Source organism: Heterocephalus glaber, unplaced genomic scaffold, assembly GCF_053883595.1.
Source record: "Heterocephalus glaber isolate CG9 unplaced genomic scaffold, H.glaber_assembly_v1.0 deba00000071, whole genome shotgun sequence".
Lineage (NCBI taxonomy): Eukaryota > Metazoa > Chordata > Mammalia > Rodentia > Bathyergidae > Heterocephalus > Heterocephalus glaber.
In genome coordinates, this window is record NW_028258137.1 from 18,720,363 (window position 1) to 18,738,921 (window position 18,559).

General features: G+C 38.2%; 1 protein-coding gene across 7 annotated transcripts in view; it reads right to left on the reverse strand.

The window, feature by feature from the left end:
- Positions 1-18,559, reverse strand: part of Lrrc36 (leucine rich repeat containing 36) — a 59,822-nt gene that overhangs the window by 32,483 nt on the left and 8,780 nt on the right. For 5 of the 7 annotated variants that reach the window (XR_002394331.2, XM_013071653.3, XM_021256876.2 and 2 more), the window contains exons 3-5: positions 17,307-17,499; positions 16,429-16,525; positions 15,486-15,574 (exon numbers count right to left, since the gene is read on the reverse strand). Coding sequence is in view for 6 of the 7 variants with exons in the window: in XM_013071653.3 (XP_012927107.3) it covers positions 15,486-15,574; positions 16,429-16,525; positions 17,307-17,499 (379 nt within the window). In the remaining variant the exon portion in view is untranslated. Of the gene's footprint in view, positions 1-15,485; positions 15,575-16,428; positions 16,677-17,306; positions 17,500-18,559 lie in introns of those variants that run through there. The other 2 variants (XM_087205202.1, XM_087205194.1) reach the window with 2 other exon arrangements.

Genomic DNA, 18,559 nt, shown 5'->3' on the forward strand with positions numbered 1-18,559 from the left:
TTTTTTTTTTTTTGTACCAGGATCGAACTCGGGTCCTTGTGCTTGCAAGGCAGGTGGCAGAACCACTGAGCTAAATCCCCGGCCTATGAAGTCTAATTTATCTACTGTTTCTTTAGTTGCTTGTGTTTTTGGTGTCATATCTAAGATAGGGGTCACTTTTGAAAATCTCATAATTTGCTCTGCCACCATTATGACTAAATATGTCACGTATCACATTCAAGAAATATAAGCAATTTGCCTTCTTAAATTTTTCATGTCTTATACTTAAGTTTATTTTTTTATTCAGACATAAAATAAGTCCAGCATTTAATTTCAAAGGCAAATGTAATTATGACATCTTTTGGCCAACCCAGGTTTATATACCCACATAAACAAGATGATAGGACCACATTGGCTTCAAAATGCCGATACAGGGGCAAAGAACTAGTAGCTCACTACTTCAACTATCAGTAATCACAGCTAAGTGAGGCTCTGCTTCACATGTCTGGCCAGAGACTGTGCGATCCACAGGAGGTAGAAACAGAAATGCACTACCCAGATCCCCATCAGTGCCCAGCCAGAAGAAGGTACTTCAGCTGTTTGCTCTTCAGGGTCTGTCAGCTTTGGAGGACAATCTCCTGATGTCACACCCTTTCAAGAGGTATTTACTTCCAGTAACCAAGCTAGGAAGGATAGGAAGGCCCAGGCATTTCACCCTGATAAATTCTCATTTCAGAGTTCTTCCTCTCTACTCAACCCCTTTCTTTCCCTCCTTCTCAGTGTTGATCTTTAATAAATATGCCCCAGATTCCACTGAGATAAAATTTTAAAAGCAGAAATAACTTGTCTACAAAATAAATGCAGGTCTTAAACCATTTCCTTTATCTCCAATAAAAACAGAATCCCCAACTTTTCAAATATTAATTTGTAATAACTATTACAGATATGATAATCATGAAAGGCAAGGAGTATTTTTCCCCACCATGAACAGACTATCATGAACAGTAACCTTAGTAACCTTGTGTTTTTTCCCTTTAATATCAATTGCATCCTTTATTTAAAAATTTAACTCTTCTGAAGTTTGGAGTCTGTGGCAAAACATTGCAAGTAAAAATATTTAATGCTTTGTTTCCAGGTTTTCTTATTATACCCTCAGGATTTAATCAATCTGAGTGTCCTCATCTGCTGTCCTATTACTATCAATGACAGATTCTCATTATCTCCTGCTTGGGCTACTGCCTCTAGTTCCTGCCTATCTCGCTGAATCCAGCTTGAGTCATCACTCTATGTTATACAATTCATCACACCTCTTCTCTAAAACTTCTTTAACTGTTACCCATTTTCAAAGGAATAAAATGAACAGGATTAATAAAGAAGCTCTTTGTTACTTGGCCTTAGCTCCAGCCACATAGTGAGTCAATTTCCTGATCAATCAGACCTGTATTTGCTTTTCTGTACTGACTGCCTTATCCCCTCCACTATGCCCACTGAATGCCCAAAGTAAGTGTCTCTTCTCTTGTGAAAACTTTTCCCAGGTCCCTTGCTATTGGCTCCTCCCTCCTTCAGTTCTCTGTCTCTGTTACAGTGGAGCTCTTGTCTCAGCATGACTTGTGTCCCAATTAGCTGTGATAAGTGGCTCTGGAGTGGGAACATATGAAAATTTGACCTTATTGTGTCATTTCCTTGTCTGCCTACCTCCTAACAGGATCTTCCCAGGAGTATACACTTCTTTGCTAAATTGTTCTCCTTTCTACTGTGGCAGAGATAGAAATTTGCCCTTTCCTCCTATTCCTTTCTTAGAAACAGACCCCTCTCCATATCAGCCCTAGACTGATATGGAAATCATATGAAACAAAATGAATTTCTATCTTGTTTATGCCACTAATTTGAGAGGTTTCTGCTATTCCAAGCTGATTTTTATACAGCTAAAACTCCACCATGGCTTAACTGAGATGACAACAGGTTGACATGGGATGGATTTCAATGAATTATGAAGACTTTGAAACACCTTCCAGACACAGGAATGAGCCACTGAGGATACTCTAGTGAATTTTTCTTTGCTCTTTTGAAAGAAGATATTTATTAGAACAATATAGTTTAGGAGTGATTTTTATTTCTTTTATTTTTTTTTGGTACCAGGGATCAAACTTGGGTCCTTGCGCTTGAGGGGCAGGCGGCGGCACCACTGAGCTAAATCCCCAGCCCAGGGGTGATTTTTATTTAAAGGCAAATGAAATTGGCTAGAAGAGTGAGCAGAATCTTTTTTTGACTCACAGAGTCCATATGTGCTATATACATAACCTACAGGATAAATGTATATTATCTTTAATAAGGTATTCATTGCTCTCCATAATCTGATCTTCTATCTAACATAAACCCTGACAGCCCCATCACCGTGAACTTTCTTCATGACCATGTCACCCAGCTGTTCACACCACTTCCAGCAACCACAATGCGCCACTGCTCTTTCTCCCTTCCTACCATCCTAGGGTGTGGCAGCTTTCAAGGCCTGATGGCTTTATTTCCACACATGCCACAAAAAGCTTCCATATTGCCCCAACACACAGAGTTTCTTTTTTTCTTTTTGGTACTGGGGATTGAACTCAGGTCCTTGAGCTGCGAGGCAGGCGCCGGAACCACTGAGCTAAATCCCTGGCCCTACACACAGAGTTTCTATAGCATGTCACCATCTACAACTGTGTTTCTCAAACTCAATATTCTAATAAACTCTGAGGATATGAATCTAGTTTGAAGAACTACAATTTAAGAAACTACACTAGGTATATAAAAAGATATTTCAAGCAGACTGTATTGGAAGACAATTTGGCCATTTAAAAAAAATCTCTTACATTTAATCCAGCAGTCACATTGTTTGGTAGACAGAAAAGAAGTCCACACAAATACCTGCACAAGGTTATTTATAGCAGCTTTTTTCATAATTGCCCAAACTTGAAAGTAACCAAGATGTCCTTTACAGGGTGAGTAGATAAGTAAACTGTGGTACATCTAGACAATGGACTACTCTTCAGCACTAAAAAGTGAGCTTCCAAGCCATGAAAGGATTTGGAAGATGCATATTATTTTTTTAAAAAATGTATAACTTTATTATCATTCACTAAACACACACATAACAAAAATTAAAATTATTCAAAGAAAAGCAATGCAAGGGGAAAAAACTATAATAATATTCAAATATAATAGAACTCAACCAAAGCAAAACTGAAAAGTACTTAAACATTTTTCCATATAATTTAAAAAAACATCCCAAGCATTAACAAGACATCAGAAGATGTGATTTGTTTTAGAAAGATTTTCAAAACTAATATTGAAAAAATAGTGGTCTGGAGAAAAAATTCTAATTAGTAGACTCCACATAGGTCAAATTTCTTTAAATTTAAATTTCAATACAGTCATGTGACACGTGATGGAAATATAATCTGAGAAATATGTTATTAGGCAATTTCATCCATGTGTATAGCAAAGTACCACACAGAGTGCCAACTTCTAAGTGCAAACTGAAAAGGTATACATCAATCATCTGTGATGGCCCCTTGATATTATCCAAATATGCAGTTAAACACGAGATACACGAGGCTACCAGTGGCATAGCAGCACAATGCTTTACAGTAAACTCTTTTATATAAGTAGGATTATGCTCTAAAGGATGAAAAGCACAGCATGTTACGATAAGTACCTAAAACAGTAACAGTCATTTATCACACTATCGAGTACTGTGTACTATACATAGTTGTATGTGCTCCTTCTGGAAACATACCCTTCTCTTCTTTGATCTCAGTGACTCTTCCTTCCCAACCCACTGATGAGCTCCAGCCTAGTCTCTATCTACATCTCTTCCTATAGTTTTAAACACAATCTATATGTGGATTCTTTCCAGATTTGGAAGGTGCATATTAGCTAAGAAGCCAACCTCAAAAGGCTGGATATGATTCCAATTATACAATATTCTAAAAAAGGCAAAACTATATAGACAGAAAAGGAAAAACTATACAGCCAATAAAAAGATCAGTGGGTGTTAAGGGTTGGGGAGGGAGAGATGAACAAGTAAGTACAGAGGCTTCTTAGGGCAGTGAAATTATTCTATATGACACCACAATGGTGGATAGATACATGTCTTTATGCATTTGTCAAAACCTATAGAATGTACAGCAGCAAGAGTGAATCATAATGTAAACTATGGGTTTTAAGTAGGTTCATCTGACTGTAATAAATGTGCCATCTTAGTGCAGGGGGTTTATAGTAGAAGAGGCTATGCATGTGTGTAGGGAAGGAGTATAAAGAAGCTCTCTGTACTCTCTGCTCAATTTTTCTATAAATCTAAAACTCTAAAAACATAAAACCTATTTTTTAAAATAATAGTTTATTGTGGGGCTTGATAGTGGATGTCTGTAATCCCAGCACTCTGGGAAGTTAAGGCAGGAGGACTGCAAGTTTGAGACCAGCCTGAGTAAGTTAGCAAGACCCTGTCTCAAAATTTGGGGGGGGGCTGGCTAGGGATATAGCTTAGTGCAAAGGCTCTGGGTTCAGTCCCCAATACCACAAAAAAGTAGTTTATTAACTGCAAAAGAGCTTTGTTGATTTTATGTCTTTTCATTATTTTTCATAAATGCCGTAAAATAAAAACACAAAGTGAAAGAGTCTTCAACTATCTGTGATCCTCTAGGGTGTACCCCTGGACAAGGAAAATGTTCACCACCTTGAGTTTGAGGAATACGGATCTCTTTCACTTGACATTTTCACATACACTGCCTGGAATTGTTACTTAGTTCTTTCATCTTTGTCTCGTTTCTTTTTTCTAATAATGCTACAAGTACTTCAGGGAATGTTCGCCTTTCAGAAGATAAGTCATTGAGCTTACAAAAAAAGGAAAAATCTTTTTGTTTGATGAATCCAAAATATTTCACTAAAATGAAAGGACTTTGATCTGGGTCATAGAGAAAGAGTAGGGTTTGATTACAGCATTCCAGAGAGATGGCATGAGATTAGGGTCAGAGAAATAAGAGAGGAAAGAGAAAGGACTATGTAGCTAAGAGGAGATGGGTGATCTGGCTTAATTGAAGCATTAGAAGATGTAGTGGAGAAATAACTGATAGGTTTCAGGTTAGGCTGGAGGAATAAGTTGGAACTAGAATGTAGGGGACACTTATATATCAGGTTAAAGAGTTTAGATATAATATAGTACTTGAGTGGGACCCATGGAAGTTTTTGAGCAGACAAGCATAATTAATTATCACAGCTCTGTTTTAAGAAAATTAATCTGGCAGCAAAGTACAAAAAGAATGGAAAGAAAAAGAGACCAGGAGGAGTCTGATGATATATAGATCAGAATTGCCATCCCAGCTCTGCCAATTACTGCATAACTGGGGCAAGTTACTTCACCTCTTTGTGTTTCAGTGTTCTTGCTTGTCAAATCACCTTCCAGGTTAGCAGGATTAATGAGATTGTGAACAGTACCTGTGCCAGAGTTTACACTTAGCAAATGATAGCTATTAATCAAGCCGATTAAACAGAGACTATTAAGCAATGGGAAGAGGGGCTCAATTACGGACATATTGAAGGGTATGAACATTCAGCTGGGCCTTAGAGGAGCTGTGGCATCAAACTCCAATATGATTCTGAGCCAGAGTGATGGGAAAGTTGTGGGGACAGTGATGAAACCAAAGAAGCTGTTTAGGGCCAGGGGAAAGGGGTTCATTTGTTTGCTTTGGGGGGGGGCATGTGTAACTTGAGGGGCTAGAATGTTATTCAGTAGTGATTCCAAGTGCAAGTTACTGTTCAACAGAAATGAGGGACTGGTGCAGAGAGAGATGTGCAAATTGTTAAAGCTAGACCAGGATTTTAAACATGAGAAAATATAAAATAAGTAATAAATGTATTTACTTATAAATAAAAATGGGGAAATAGATTAGATCAACAGGGGCAGAGAGTAGATAATGAGCAGGAGATCCTGAAGACATGGCCTAGGTATGCTTATTTGGGGGGTATGGGAATGAAGGAATCCATGAAAGGGTCAGAAATTATGGGGTTAGGAGCACAGGATGCTCTACTAGCTAGGAAGCCCATTTCTAAAGGTTTTTATAAGTGCCGGCTGTTGCCTGAACTTTTAAAATACAAAATGTATTTGCTACTTGGAGACGTTAAAGAGCTTTGTTTTCAAGACAGTCAGAGTCCCCTATCCATTCAAAATGTTTGGTGGGAAAGCATTATTTTGAACAGCTGAGCTAGTGGGAGCCGTTGTTCTCCAGGAAAGTTTTCTCCTAGCCTGTGGTGTGACCATTAAAATGACATAACCACTAATCATATTGGATTACCAACAGTGTGCTTACTGGCCAGCTCCCCAGGGATCTAGCACAAACACAATTTTTAGTGGAAAACAAAGCTCTTTAATGTCTCCAAGCACCAAAATAAATTTTATATTTAAAAAATTCAGTCAACAGCTGGCACTTACAAAAAAAAATGGGCTTCTTAGCTACTAAAGCAATTTGTTCTCAGTAGAGAGTGTTGCACTTTAAGACCTTTTTTTTTTTTGGTACCGGGGATCGAACTGGGGTCCTTGCGTTTGCGAGGCAAGCGGCAGAACCACTGGGCTAAATCCCTGGCCCCTTAAATATATATTTTTTGGTACTGGGGATCAAACTCAGAACCTCATGCTTTCGAGGGAGGTGGTGGAACCACTGAGCTAAATCCCCAGCAAGACATTTTAACTCATGCAGGGACTCTTGGCTTGCTAACAATATAATATAACATAAACAAATTCTAATTCATCTCATACAAAAAAGGGCACACTATGCTTCAGTGTATTTTTCTTTTTCTGGAAATGGATATATAAACGCTTGTACCTATGAAAAAAAACTAGGCTATATATCCCAGACTGTATAACAGGAAAGTTTGTATACCAAGGTATTAACTGAGATTCTTTTTAGGGATAGGTTTATGAGTATTAAAATACTTTTTTCAGGACCAGCTGGTGGAGGGTGAGGACCTCGGCCTCGTGGAGCCCTGCCCCATCCCCCCGCCCCACCCACTAGTGACCAGCACCCCCCACCCCCATGCCGCTACTTGGTTCCACACTACAGAGGTACAGGGGGGCACACCAGACCACCGTACTTGGTAAGTTGGAGGGATCATCACCTCGCATTGGAACTATCTTCAGGGGAAGGGCAGCTGGAACCTGCAATAGAACTTTGCAGAGTTCAACCCTGCAGCAGGACAGGGATCTCAACTTGGGACTTGCAGCCAGAAATCTGCCTGAATCTCACAGGTCTGTGACTGGCTTGCTGAGAGTCATTGACTTATATCTGCACACTGCTGCCCATGTTGTCTATTGTGGCAGCAGAGATAAACCCTAAGAGAGGCCCTTCATTTTTATTTTTTATTAGTTATTTTCAAAACTTTTTTGCCCTTATTTTTAATTTTTTTTTTTTTTGGTACGAGGGATCAAACTCTGGTCCTTCCACTTGCGAGGCAGGTGGCGGAACCAACTGAGCTAAATCCCTGGGCCTTATTTTTAATTTTTCTACTCTTTTCAAATTTTTATTTTTCTCTTCTTTTTTTCTTTCTTTTCTCTTTTCTTTCTCTCTCTCACTCATTCTCTCGCTGTCCCACATTGTTCTTCATCTCCCTTTTTGTTCCTGTTCTGGCCCTAATTTGAATTTCTTCTTTATTTTTCTTTTCTTCTCTTTTTCCTTCTCTCGATTGTCATTAGTTTTAAAGGAAAGTAAATACAGTTTCTAGCCTCCCTATTGCTGTTAGGTTGTTCTGTTCTTGTCTTTGTTCTTTCAATCTGTCTTTTCCTCTTGTCTTCAATAGTTTCCTAGAGTTTGCGTGATCTTCCTGCATCCTCTGGCTTCACTGCTAACCTTTCCCTATCCTTCTACCTATCTATCCCTCCCTCCCCAACTCCTTCTAACTCCCCATCCCAAAGGGTAAGTTGCTATATTGAAGAGTTTATTTACTATAAACATATGTTGGGCTCGTCCTCAATTTTGATTTAATTCACACAGTTAAAGGTGGTAGATTAATAACTACCACAAATTGTCATTTTCTAAGCTGTGCTTGATGCCATGGTGTTGCTGATTGTATCACTTGTGCTAAGGTGTTGTGATTGATCTAATCAGTTGTCCTTCCTGGTATAATGAAAATCAGATAGCCTCAGAGTCATTAGAGACTCAAAACCTAAAGACCAGCTATATCTGGAAGACACCTCTGAGAGGCAATCATTCCATAAGAGTTCTAAATACAACCAACAAAGGTACTCACAATAAGCAATTTCAAAGTATCAACCCAGGAATTAAACCAAGGACCGAGGCCGGGGATTTAGCTCAGTGGTTCCATCGCCTGCCTCGCAAGTGCAAGGTCCCGAGTTCGATCCCCGGTACCAAAAAAACGCCCCCAAAAACCAAGGACAATATCAAAAACAAAAATGAGAAGACATTTAAGCAAGGCATAAACTCAGACTTCCACCCCACCAAAGGCAAATTCTGGGGGAAAAGAGGCGGAAAAGTCTGATAATCAACCACTTGGGCACCCTGAACTGATAGCACAGGAAGTAACAAAACAGATGAATGAGGCTCTAGAAAAATTCAAAACAGAAATAATTGCCCAGATAACTACAGAGATGGTGAGCAGAGACATGATTAGAGGCTCTAGAATAGAAACAGATAAAAAAAAAAAAAAAAAGATGAGCTCAGAACCATGCTAGAAGCCATGAATGACCAGCATAAGAAAGAAATGGAAACCACGATCACCCAACATAAGAAAGAAATGGAATCCATGAAACAGATTCAAACAGATATCCAGGAGATTAAAAACTCCACTGAGGGCTGGGGATTTAGCTCAGTGGTTCTGCCGCCTGCCTCGCAAGCACAAGGACCCGAGTTCGATCCCCAGTACCAAAACACCCCCCAAAAAACAAAAAACTCCATTGAAAGTATTCACAGCAGATTAGGGAATGTGAAGATAGAATATCAGATATAGGCAAAAGGATTGCAGTTAGAGACTATGAAAATAGAGATTTCTTAAAAATAGTAAGGGACCACGAGAAATCAATCCAACAACTGCTAGACGATGCAAAGAAGAATAACATTAGACTGACAGGAGTCCACGAAAAAGCAGGAGAAAGTACAATTGACATAAAAAAACTGTTCACAGAAGTAATAGTAGAAAACTTCCCAGGCAGAAGGAGAGAATTGGACATACAGATAAGTGAGGCATATGGAACTCCAACTAGCCATGATCAAAAAAAATTTACACCTAGACATAAAATAGTCAAGATCCCAGAAACCCAACAGAACAAAATCCTACAAGCAGTTAAAGAAAAGAAACAAATCACCTACAAAGGAAAACCCATCAGAATCACAGCAGACTTCTCAACACAAACGCTCAAGTCAAGGAGAGCCTGGAGTGAAGTATTTCAAGCCCTAAAAGAAAATAACTTCCAAACTAGACTGTTGTATCCTGCAAAATTATCTTTCAAAATTGATGGGGAAATTAAATACTTCCACTACAAAGAACACCTGAGAAATTTCATGAACACCAAACCAGCACTCCAAATAATTCTAAACAATATCCTAGAAAAAGACAATGAAGGTCACAACTCCATGAGGCCCAACAGAGGGAAGCCACCAGGCAAGGCAAGAAACTAAAGGGAAAGGGGGAAAAATAAAAAATAAAAGAGCCAACAACAGTAAAACATCATGACAATGATGAGAAAATATCTATCAATTATAACCATCAATTTTAATGGCCTCAATTCACCAATCAAAAGAAATAGACTGGAAGAATGGATTAAGAAGCAAAAATCCAACAATATGCTCTATAAAGAAACACCTAACTCAAAAAGAAATTCATAGACTGAAAGTAAAAGGATGGAAAACAGTTTTCCACGCAACAGGAACCCGGAAAAAAGCAAGGGTAGCAATCTTATTTGCAGACAAAGTAGATTTCAAACCAAAACTAATTAAGAAACACAAAGATGGCCACTACATCCTTGTAAAGGAAACAATCCAAGAGGAAGAGATGATAATCCTAAATATGTATGCACCAAACACGAATGCCCCCAACTATACAAAACAAATATTAATGGACATGAAAAACCAAATAAGAACTAATACAATGGTAGTGGGGGACCTGAATACCCCACTGTCACAAATCTCTAGATCATCTAGACAAAAAATCAACAACAAAATTCTAGAACTGAACCAAGCTATTGAACAAATGGACTTAATAGATGTTTACAGAGTGTTCCACCCCACAAAATCAGAATATACATTCTTTTCGGCTGCACATGGGTCATTCTCCAAAGTAGACCACATGTTAGCTCATAGGACATGTTTAGATAAAAGAATTGAAGTTACTCCCTGTATATTATCAGACTATAGTACAATAAAACTAGAGATCAATAGCATAAGAAACCGCAAAACCCTCACAAACACATGGAAATTGAATAACACTCTCCTGAACAACCAATGGGTCACAGAGGAAATTAAAGAAGAAATTAGACAGTTTCTACAAGTAAATGATAATGCCAGTACAACATACAGGAATCTATGGTGCACCATGAAAGCAGTTCTACGAGGGAAATTCATAGCAGTGAATGCCCGTATTAGGAAAACAGAGAGAGCTCAAATAAACAACCAAATGCTGAACCTCAAGCTCCTAGAAAACGAAGAGCATGACAAACCCAAAGCTCATACAAGAGAGGAAATTATAAAGATCAGAGCAGAAATCAATGTAATGGAGACTAAGAGAATGATACAAAAAAATCAATGAATGAAAGAGTTGGTTTTTCAAAAGAATAAATAAAATTGATAAACCTTTAGCCAAACTTATCAAAAAAAGGAAAGAAAAAGCTCAAATCCATGCAATTAAGAACAAAAAAGGTGAAGTCACAACAGATCCAGCAGAAATCCAGAGGATCATCATTACCTACTTTGAGAACCTGTACTCTAATAAAATGGAAAACATAGAAGAAATGGACAGGGCTGGGGATTCAGCTCAGTGGTTCCACTGCCTGCCTCACAAGCACAAGGTCCCGAGTTCGATCCCTGATACCAAAAAAAAAAAAAAAAGAGAGAGAGAGAAAAAAAGAAATGGACAGATTCCTAGATACATACGAATTACCAAAGTTAAATGAAGAAGATATAGAAATTCTAAACACCCCAATTACAATGAGTGAAATTGAAAATGTAATTAAAAATTTACCAACAAAGAAAAGCCCAGGTCCTGATGGCTTCACAGCTAAATTCTACAACATATTTAAAGAAGAACTATCAACATTACTTCTTTTTTTTGGTACTGGGGATTGAACTTGGGTCCTTGCGTTTGTGCAGCAGGTGGCAAAACCACTGAGCTAAATCCCTGGCCCTCACCATTACTTTTTAAACTCATCAAGGAAATTGAAAGGGAAGCAAGGCTTTCAAATTTGTTCCTGGAAGCAAGTGTTACTTTGATTCCAAAACCAGGGAAAGACCCAACCCAAAAAGAGAACTACAGGCCAATCTCCCTAATGAACATAGATGCAAAAATCCTCAACAAGATACTGGCAAACAGAATACAGAGGGTCATCAAGAAGATCATACACCCTGACCAAGTTGGATTTATCCCAGGGATGCAAGGAGGTTGAACATATGTAAATCAGTAAATGTAATACACTATATTAACAGAGCCAAGGGCAAAAACCATATGATCATCTCCATAGATACAGAAAAAGCATTTGATGAAATCCAACACCCATGATAAAAACCCTACAGAAAATTGGATTAGAAGGTCTTTATCTCAGCCTGATTAAGGCTATCTATGAAAAACCAACAGCCAATATCACACTAAATGGTCAAAACCTGAAAACTTTCACGCTAAAATCAGGAACAAGACAAGGATGCCCACTATCACCACTTCTGTTCAATATAGTTTTGGAAACATTAGCTACAGCAATTAGAAAACAGAAAGAAATAAAAGGAATAAAAATAGGAAAGGAAGAAGTTAAGCTGTCATTATTTGCTGACGTTGTAATACTTTACATTGAAGACCAAAAAACTCTGCCAAAAGACTTTGAGACTTAATTGACAGATTCAGTAGAGTAGCTGGATACAAGGTACAATAGCCTTCTTGTACACAAATAACAGACTCACTGAGAGAGAAATTAGGGAAACAATTCCTTTTACAATAGCAACCAAAAAAATGAAATATCTAGGAATCAATCTAACAAAGAAAGCAAAAGACTTCTACACAGAAAACTACAGCACTCTGAAAAAAGAAATTGAAGAGGATGTAAGAAAATGTAAAGACATCCCTTGTTCCTGGGTAGGAAGAACCAGTACAGTGAAAATGGCCATACTTCTAAAACTGCTATATAGATTTAATGCAATGCCGACTGAAATTCCAACAGTATATTTCACAGAACTAGAGAAAACAATCCAAAAATTCATTTGGAACAAGAAGACACCTAGAATAGCAAAAGCAATTCTAGGCAACAGAGACATGGGAGGGGGTATCACAATCCCCAAATTAAAACTATACTACAAAGCTACTGTGATAAAAACAGCATGGTACTGGCAAAGAAACACCCAAGGATCAGTGGAATATATTAGAAGATGTAGAAACAACTCTAGACATACTCAGCCACCTCATCTTTGACAAAGGAGCCAACCACCTTCACTGGAGGAAAGATAGCCTATTTAATAAATGGTGTTGGAAAAACTGGATTTCAACCTCCCAAAGATTAAAACTAGACCCATATCTATCACCATGCACTAAACTAAGATCAAAGTGGATTAAAGATCTAAATATTAAAACAGAAACACTAAACTTGCTGGAAGATGAGTTAGGTAGAACTATTGAAGACACTGGCATAGGAAAAGACTTTATGAATAAAACCTCAGTAGCACGGGAACTAGCACAAAGAATCAACAACTGGGATCTCATCTTATTAAAAAGCTTCTGCACTGCAAAAGAAACCACCAACAGAGCTAAGAGACAACCTACAATGTGGGAAAAAAAATTTAGCAGCTGTATCTCAGACAAAGGACTACTAACTAGAATATATAAAGAACTTAAAAAAATCAGACCCCCCAAATTTAAAGACCCAATTCAAAAATGGGCATCTGAAATGAACAGACATTTCTCAGACAAAGAAGTGAAAGCAGAAAATAAACATATGAAAAAATGTTCAACATCACTGGTCATTTGAGAGATGCAGATGAAAACAACACTGAGATTCCACCTCACCCCAGAAAGAATGGCTGCTATTGAGAAATCAACCAATAACAAATGCTAGCGGGGGTGTGGGGAGAAAGGAACCCTTCTCCATTGTTGGTGAGAGTACAGACTAGTGCAACCACTGTGGAAATCAGTATGGAGATACCTCAAAGAACTAGGACTAGAGGTCCCATTTGACTCAGCTATTCCCCTGCTGGGTATCTTCCCAAAAGAATTAAAAGAATCATACCACAGCGATATAGGTGCACCCATGTTTATAGCGGCACAGTTTGTAACAGCTAAAGCTTGGAAACAGCCCAAGTGCCCATCAACTGGAAACTGGATAAAGAAGATGTGGCTTTTTAAAAAATAAAATGGAGTACTACTCAGCCATAAAGAATGAGAAACTAGAGACATTTATAGCTAAATGGATGCATATTGAGGACATATTCTTAAGTGAAATAAATAGTACACACATGTGTAAATACCAAATAGTTTCTCTGGTGTGAGAAACTGAAAGTGTAAATAAGGAGTAAAATGATTAAAATGAATAATTCAAAATGTGAAATAGGAAGAAAAGGTCCAAAGGGGGAGGGGAAGTGGGAAAGAAAGGGGAAAGGGTAGAAGGGAAAGGAAAAATTATGAGAAAAGTAAAAAATGGAAACAAAGACTTTGTAAATAGGGAAGGGGGGCGGGGAAGGAGCACAGGGAATAGGGAAAAAAATAAGAACCAAGATACATCATGTACAGGTACAAGCACCCAATGATAAATGTAAATGTATTGTATACCTAAAATGTACCAATAAAAGAATTTAAGCAAAAATAAAATAAAATACTTTCTTCAGAATTGAGATGTTACATACATGCACCAATTCCCCGTAATGAATGTAATCATTATGTACTGCAAACACATGCTAATAAAATTTTTTTTAATTTTTAAAAGAAAAGTACTTCATGCATTTCAGTATTTGCCAAAATTATTATTAAAAATTGCATCAATTGGGCCGGGGATTTAGCTCAGTGGTTCTGCCGCCTGCTTCGCAAGCGCAAGGACCCAAGTTCAATCCCCGGTACCAGAAAAAAGAAAAAAAAATTGCATCAATTTTGAAATATAAAAAATGCTTTTTAAAATTAAACAAAGCAGGGCCGGGGATTCAGTTCAGTGATGCCACACCTGCCTCAAAAGTGCAAGGTCCTGAGTTTGACCACTGCTACTGGAAAAAAATGAAATGAAACGAAGCAGTCCATACTCCATCATTTATGTGTGCTGGGACATCAAAGAAACACAAAGTAAAATCATACCTTACTATGGCTTATTTTAGTAGAAAGACTGAAAATGACTTGGCAATAAATGTTTACATAGGTACATTGAAGTCAGGAAAATAAAATATGTTATAAACTGAAAGCCCTTGATATCTAAACTAGAGCCAATCAAATTTTTTGTTGAAATTTTAGGAAACGTACTGATTTTTACATTTTGCATATAATTAAATGGATCCTTCAAAGAGACAGAGACCTTGAGACAGAAGAAAGTTTCCTCAGGTAAAAGATCATCTGATTTAACCAGTATGAGTGTGCCCAGTTAATCTGCAAGGATGCATTGGATGGAATTTTCTGGTGGAAAGCTTTCTCCTAGCTTGTGGCATGACCACTAATGGACCCTAACCACTGTAATCACACTGGATTACCAACAGTGCTTACAGAAACATAGCACAAACACTAGAGGTTCAGCAGCTTGGGAAGCTACTTGGTTGGAAGCAAAGGAGGCCCAGAGTATGAACTGCATAAATGGAGGTAAGTCCTGAGTCTCTAGCTAATGAAATCAATCATCTTAGCAATGCCCAGAGGCCTGTCGGGATGGGCAATATAATTTTAGGATGTACCAATGATGTAAAGTAATATAAATGAAATTGCACTGAGTACAGTGTGTAGTCTGAAGTGTTCTTGGTTATGACTGCTCAGAAGGGTCCTTCAGGTAGTGAAATGAAGAAAAACATCCAGTGAGTCTTGTGCCTGCTTCAAACTGTTTCTTTTCTTTTCTGTCCTCTCCCCTCTCCCCCCCACCCCCCGCCCCGTCTCCCCACACACAACCCTCTCTTTCTTTCTCTTTCTTTCTCTTTTTGTGCTCAGGATTGAACTCAGGATTTTGTGGTTGCCAGGCAGGCACAGCGCCACTGAGCTACATCCCTGGCAAGCTGTGTTTTCTTAACTGTCTTTTTCTTGCCCAAGACTGGATATAACAGCTGAGACAACTGATGTCTTAATCATTTTATGATCACAGAAACAAAGCTTACCTGTTTCAGGCCTGGTGTCAACATCAGTGTTGACTTTTGATGCACAGCCCTCACCTGTCCCACAGTTTTTCATTATCTTCTCCCTAGAGCTATCACATAGAAGAATTTATTTTAAAATTTAAAAAAAATCTTCTGAGATCACTAGTCCATGTTATCTAGGAAACAGCTGTTCATGGTGATCAGCTTTTCTTTTCCAAATGCTCTAGGAGATTATCAATTTAACCATGTATTACAAATATCTCAGTTAAAAGTATGATTATTTAAGTTATAATACTTATACTGGGAATGATGAGAGAGAAGGACATTGTGATTCAGAATTTAAAGTGTGAAAGCAGAAAATTCAGAGCTTAGCTACTCTGCTTTCTTGACAGAAAATTCAGTCTGATTGAGGGAGTAAGATATTTTCTTTTGAATGAAAATTCTCAGGACACAGAAAGGATCTGCTTACTTTTTGAATTATAGAGAACCACTTTCCTAGTCTTCCTTTGATAAATTTATCTCTAATAGTCATGTCCTGGGAATGTAACATAATTATTCAATAGGAAAAGACCATACTGACAGTTCTACAAGAAAGTGTTGGTAAACATTTATGGGTTAAGTCACTGCATACTGTCCTCATCTGTAAGCTGTGAGAATCAACCCTGGAAAAATTTACAACAATTATACCCAAAGCAGTAATTAAAGAAAGCAGAAATGAGCCGGACAGGGGGGGATGAGCACCTGTAATCCCAGCACTTTGGGAGGCTGAGGCAGGAAGATGGTAAATCTGGGCCCAGCCTGGGCAATTTAGAGGCTTAGGGAGACCCTGTCTCAAAATAAAAATCTGCAAAGTGTTACAACTTGTGGGAAATTTCTGCTAGGAAATGAGGAAAGTTAAGAAGAAATTCATTATGACCTATGTCCAGAACCAAACTAAAAACAGGTTTTTGGTAGAGAATCTTACCTTTTTTCCACCTCTAAAAGAAAATTTTCACTGTTGCTCAACTGACTAAAATGGAGCTTGGCAGCTTTCCTCTCACTGTCACGTACAGTTCGATCATCTGGAGGCAAAAACCATGGTCTAAACATGTTTGTTTTTTGGAATGAATAGTAGTGGGTCAGAGAACCACATTTACAGAGAAAAAACTAAAGAGCAATCTCATTTTTGTGTGTTAGAGACAGGTCACAACAATGCTATTATGTTGTCACTGGAGCAACCAGTAACTCAGGGAGACGCAGGGACACTATAGCAACAACTGTTACACAGGGTAACTACCCCTCCAGGAAAGGGGAACTTGAACAGGAAATGGTCCCATTCTAAGGCTGAAAGTTTTATCACTTTGTGAAAGAGTTCACTTACTTTCCCTACAGTGACTTTCCTAGGACCATGTGAAATCGAATTTTATATCACGAAATGTATACTAAACAATAAAATTATAAGGAAATACAGAGCCACTCATTTGAAGGGATATCTCTTGTTCCTTGCCAACTAAGCCTCCAAAGAATTGTTGTATTTGTATTCTATTGCTAATATAGTTACAAAGTTGGAGCACCTGGAAAAGTAAGTCTCAACCTGGAAATACTGTGTTGAAGAGGAAGTGGTGGTGAAACCATCAACTGAAGAAAGCTAAAGCTGGAAGTAACTGATATAATCATAGATGGCTGTTGAATAAACAATAAATGGGCTTGTCATACATCCTGCCAACACAAAGAGTTACATAAATATTGACTAATAAACAAATGTCTCCTGCCAGTGCAGACTCTGGGCCAACGTCCAAAAGGTTAAGAGGCAGCTGATTTCAAGTAAGATTCTGGGGAAGGAGCAGAGGAGGAGGGTCTCACCCAGTTTTTCCAGAGTTTGTAGTGTGTACACAGCAAAAAGCCTATAGTCTGTGTCTTTTCTTACAACAGGATTGAGTCTCAAATCTAGTTCTTTGAGAAAGGGCAAAGGCTGTAGGCAGGATAGCTCTACTAATGAAGGAATGTTGTTATAATATAAATTCAGGTGTTGCAGTGAACACAAATACTGGATGCCCTGCAAGGAAAAGACCGCATTATGAAACTGTACATTGGTAGGAATCTCACAATAAAGATAGAAATATATCTATTACTCTCCATCCTTAAACATGTTATTTGTGTCCCCCATGAGAAAGGCAGTTTTGGAACTCCCATTCAGTTGCCTTAAAATAAGAGCACTGCAGCACAAAGGCACTGGATTTTCTATATGTTAAATAATTAACCTATATAATATATCTCCCTTACCAAATCTGACATTCAAATGTCTGTAATCAATTTTCTATATCTATTGGCTCCCCAGTCATTCTAATCCTGCCCAATGGTAGCCAGGGCAAGCCACATTGGATATTTTTCAACTTTGCCTCAACCACTCTCCTGATTCCATAAGAATCTCAATTTACAAAATGAAGGGAGGTAGGCAAAAATTCTGAAGGGCAGATTAAAAAACAAGTTGCTTGGGCTGGGGATTTAGTTCAGTGGTTCCACTGAACCACTGCCTCGCAAGCGCAAGGACCCAATTTTGATCCCCGGTACCAAAAACAAACAAACAAACAAACAAAAAGCCCAAGTTGCTCTGTGTGTGTATGTGTATGCATGCATCTGTGTGTGTGTGTGTATGTTATCTTATATCTTAATGCCTCATAGGGTCAATGTACTATTTGGAGAAACAAAACACTATTTCCCAGTCTTCCTTCCTAGAACTCCTCTTGTCCTCATTTCCCTTTTCAGAGTTACTGCCACCATGAAAGCTCCCCATCCTCCAGTCAATCAGTTCTCCTTGGTAGAAATGTTCTTCCTTGTCCAGTATTTTCTGTGGATTTAGCACCTCCACCCCTCTACTTGACTGGCAACAATACCGTCAAGACTAGGAAACTCAAACAGAGAAAAAGGCACAATTCTTCTGCTCTGCTAAAATCAGCTAATGAAAAAGATTATTTAATTTGCATGTAATTAGCTAGTTAGCTGCTTTTGCCCAGTACTAAATTTCAGGATAATATTCCAAAACACACAAAAATGTATAATCACACACTTTTAGTAATTAAAATGCTTGCCATAAAAACAATTCTGTCATTGAGGAT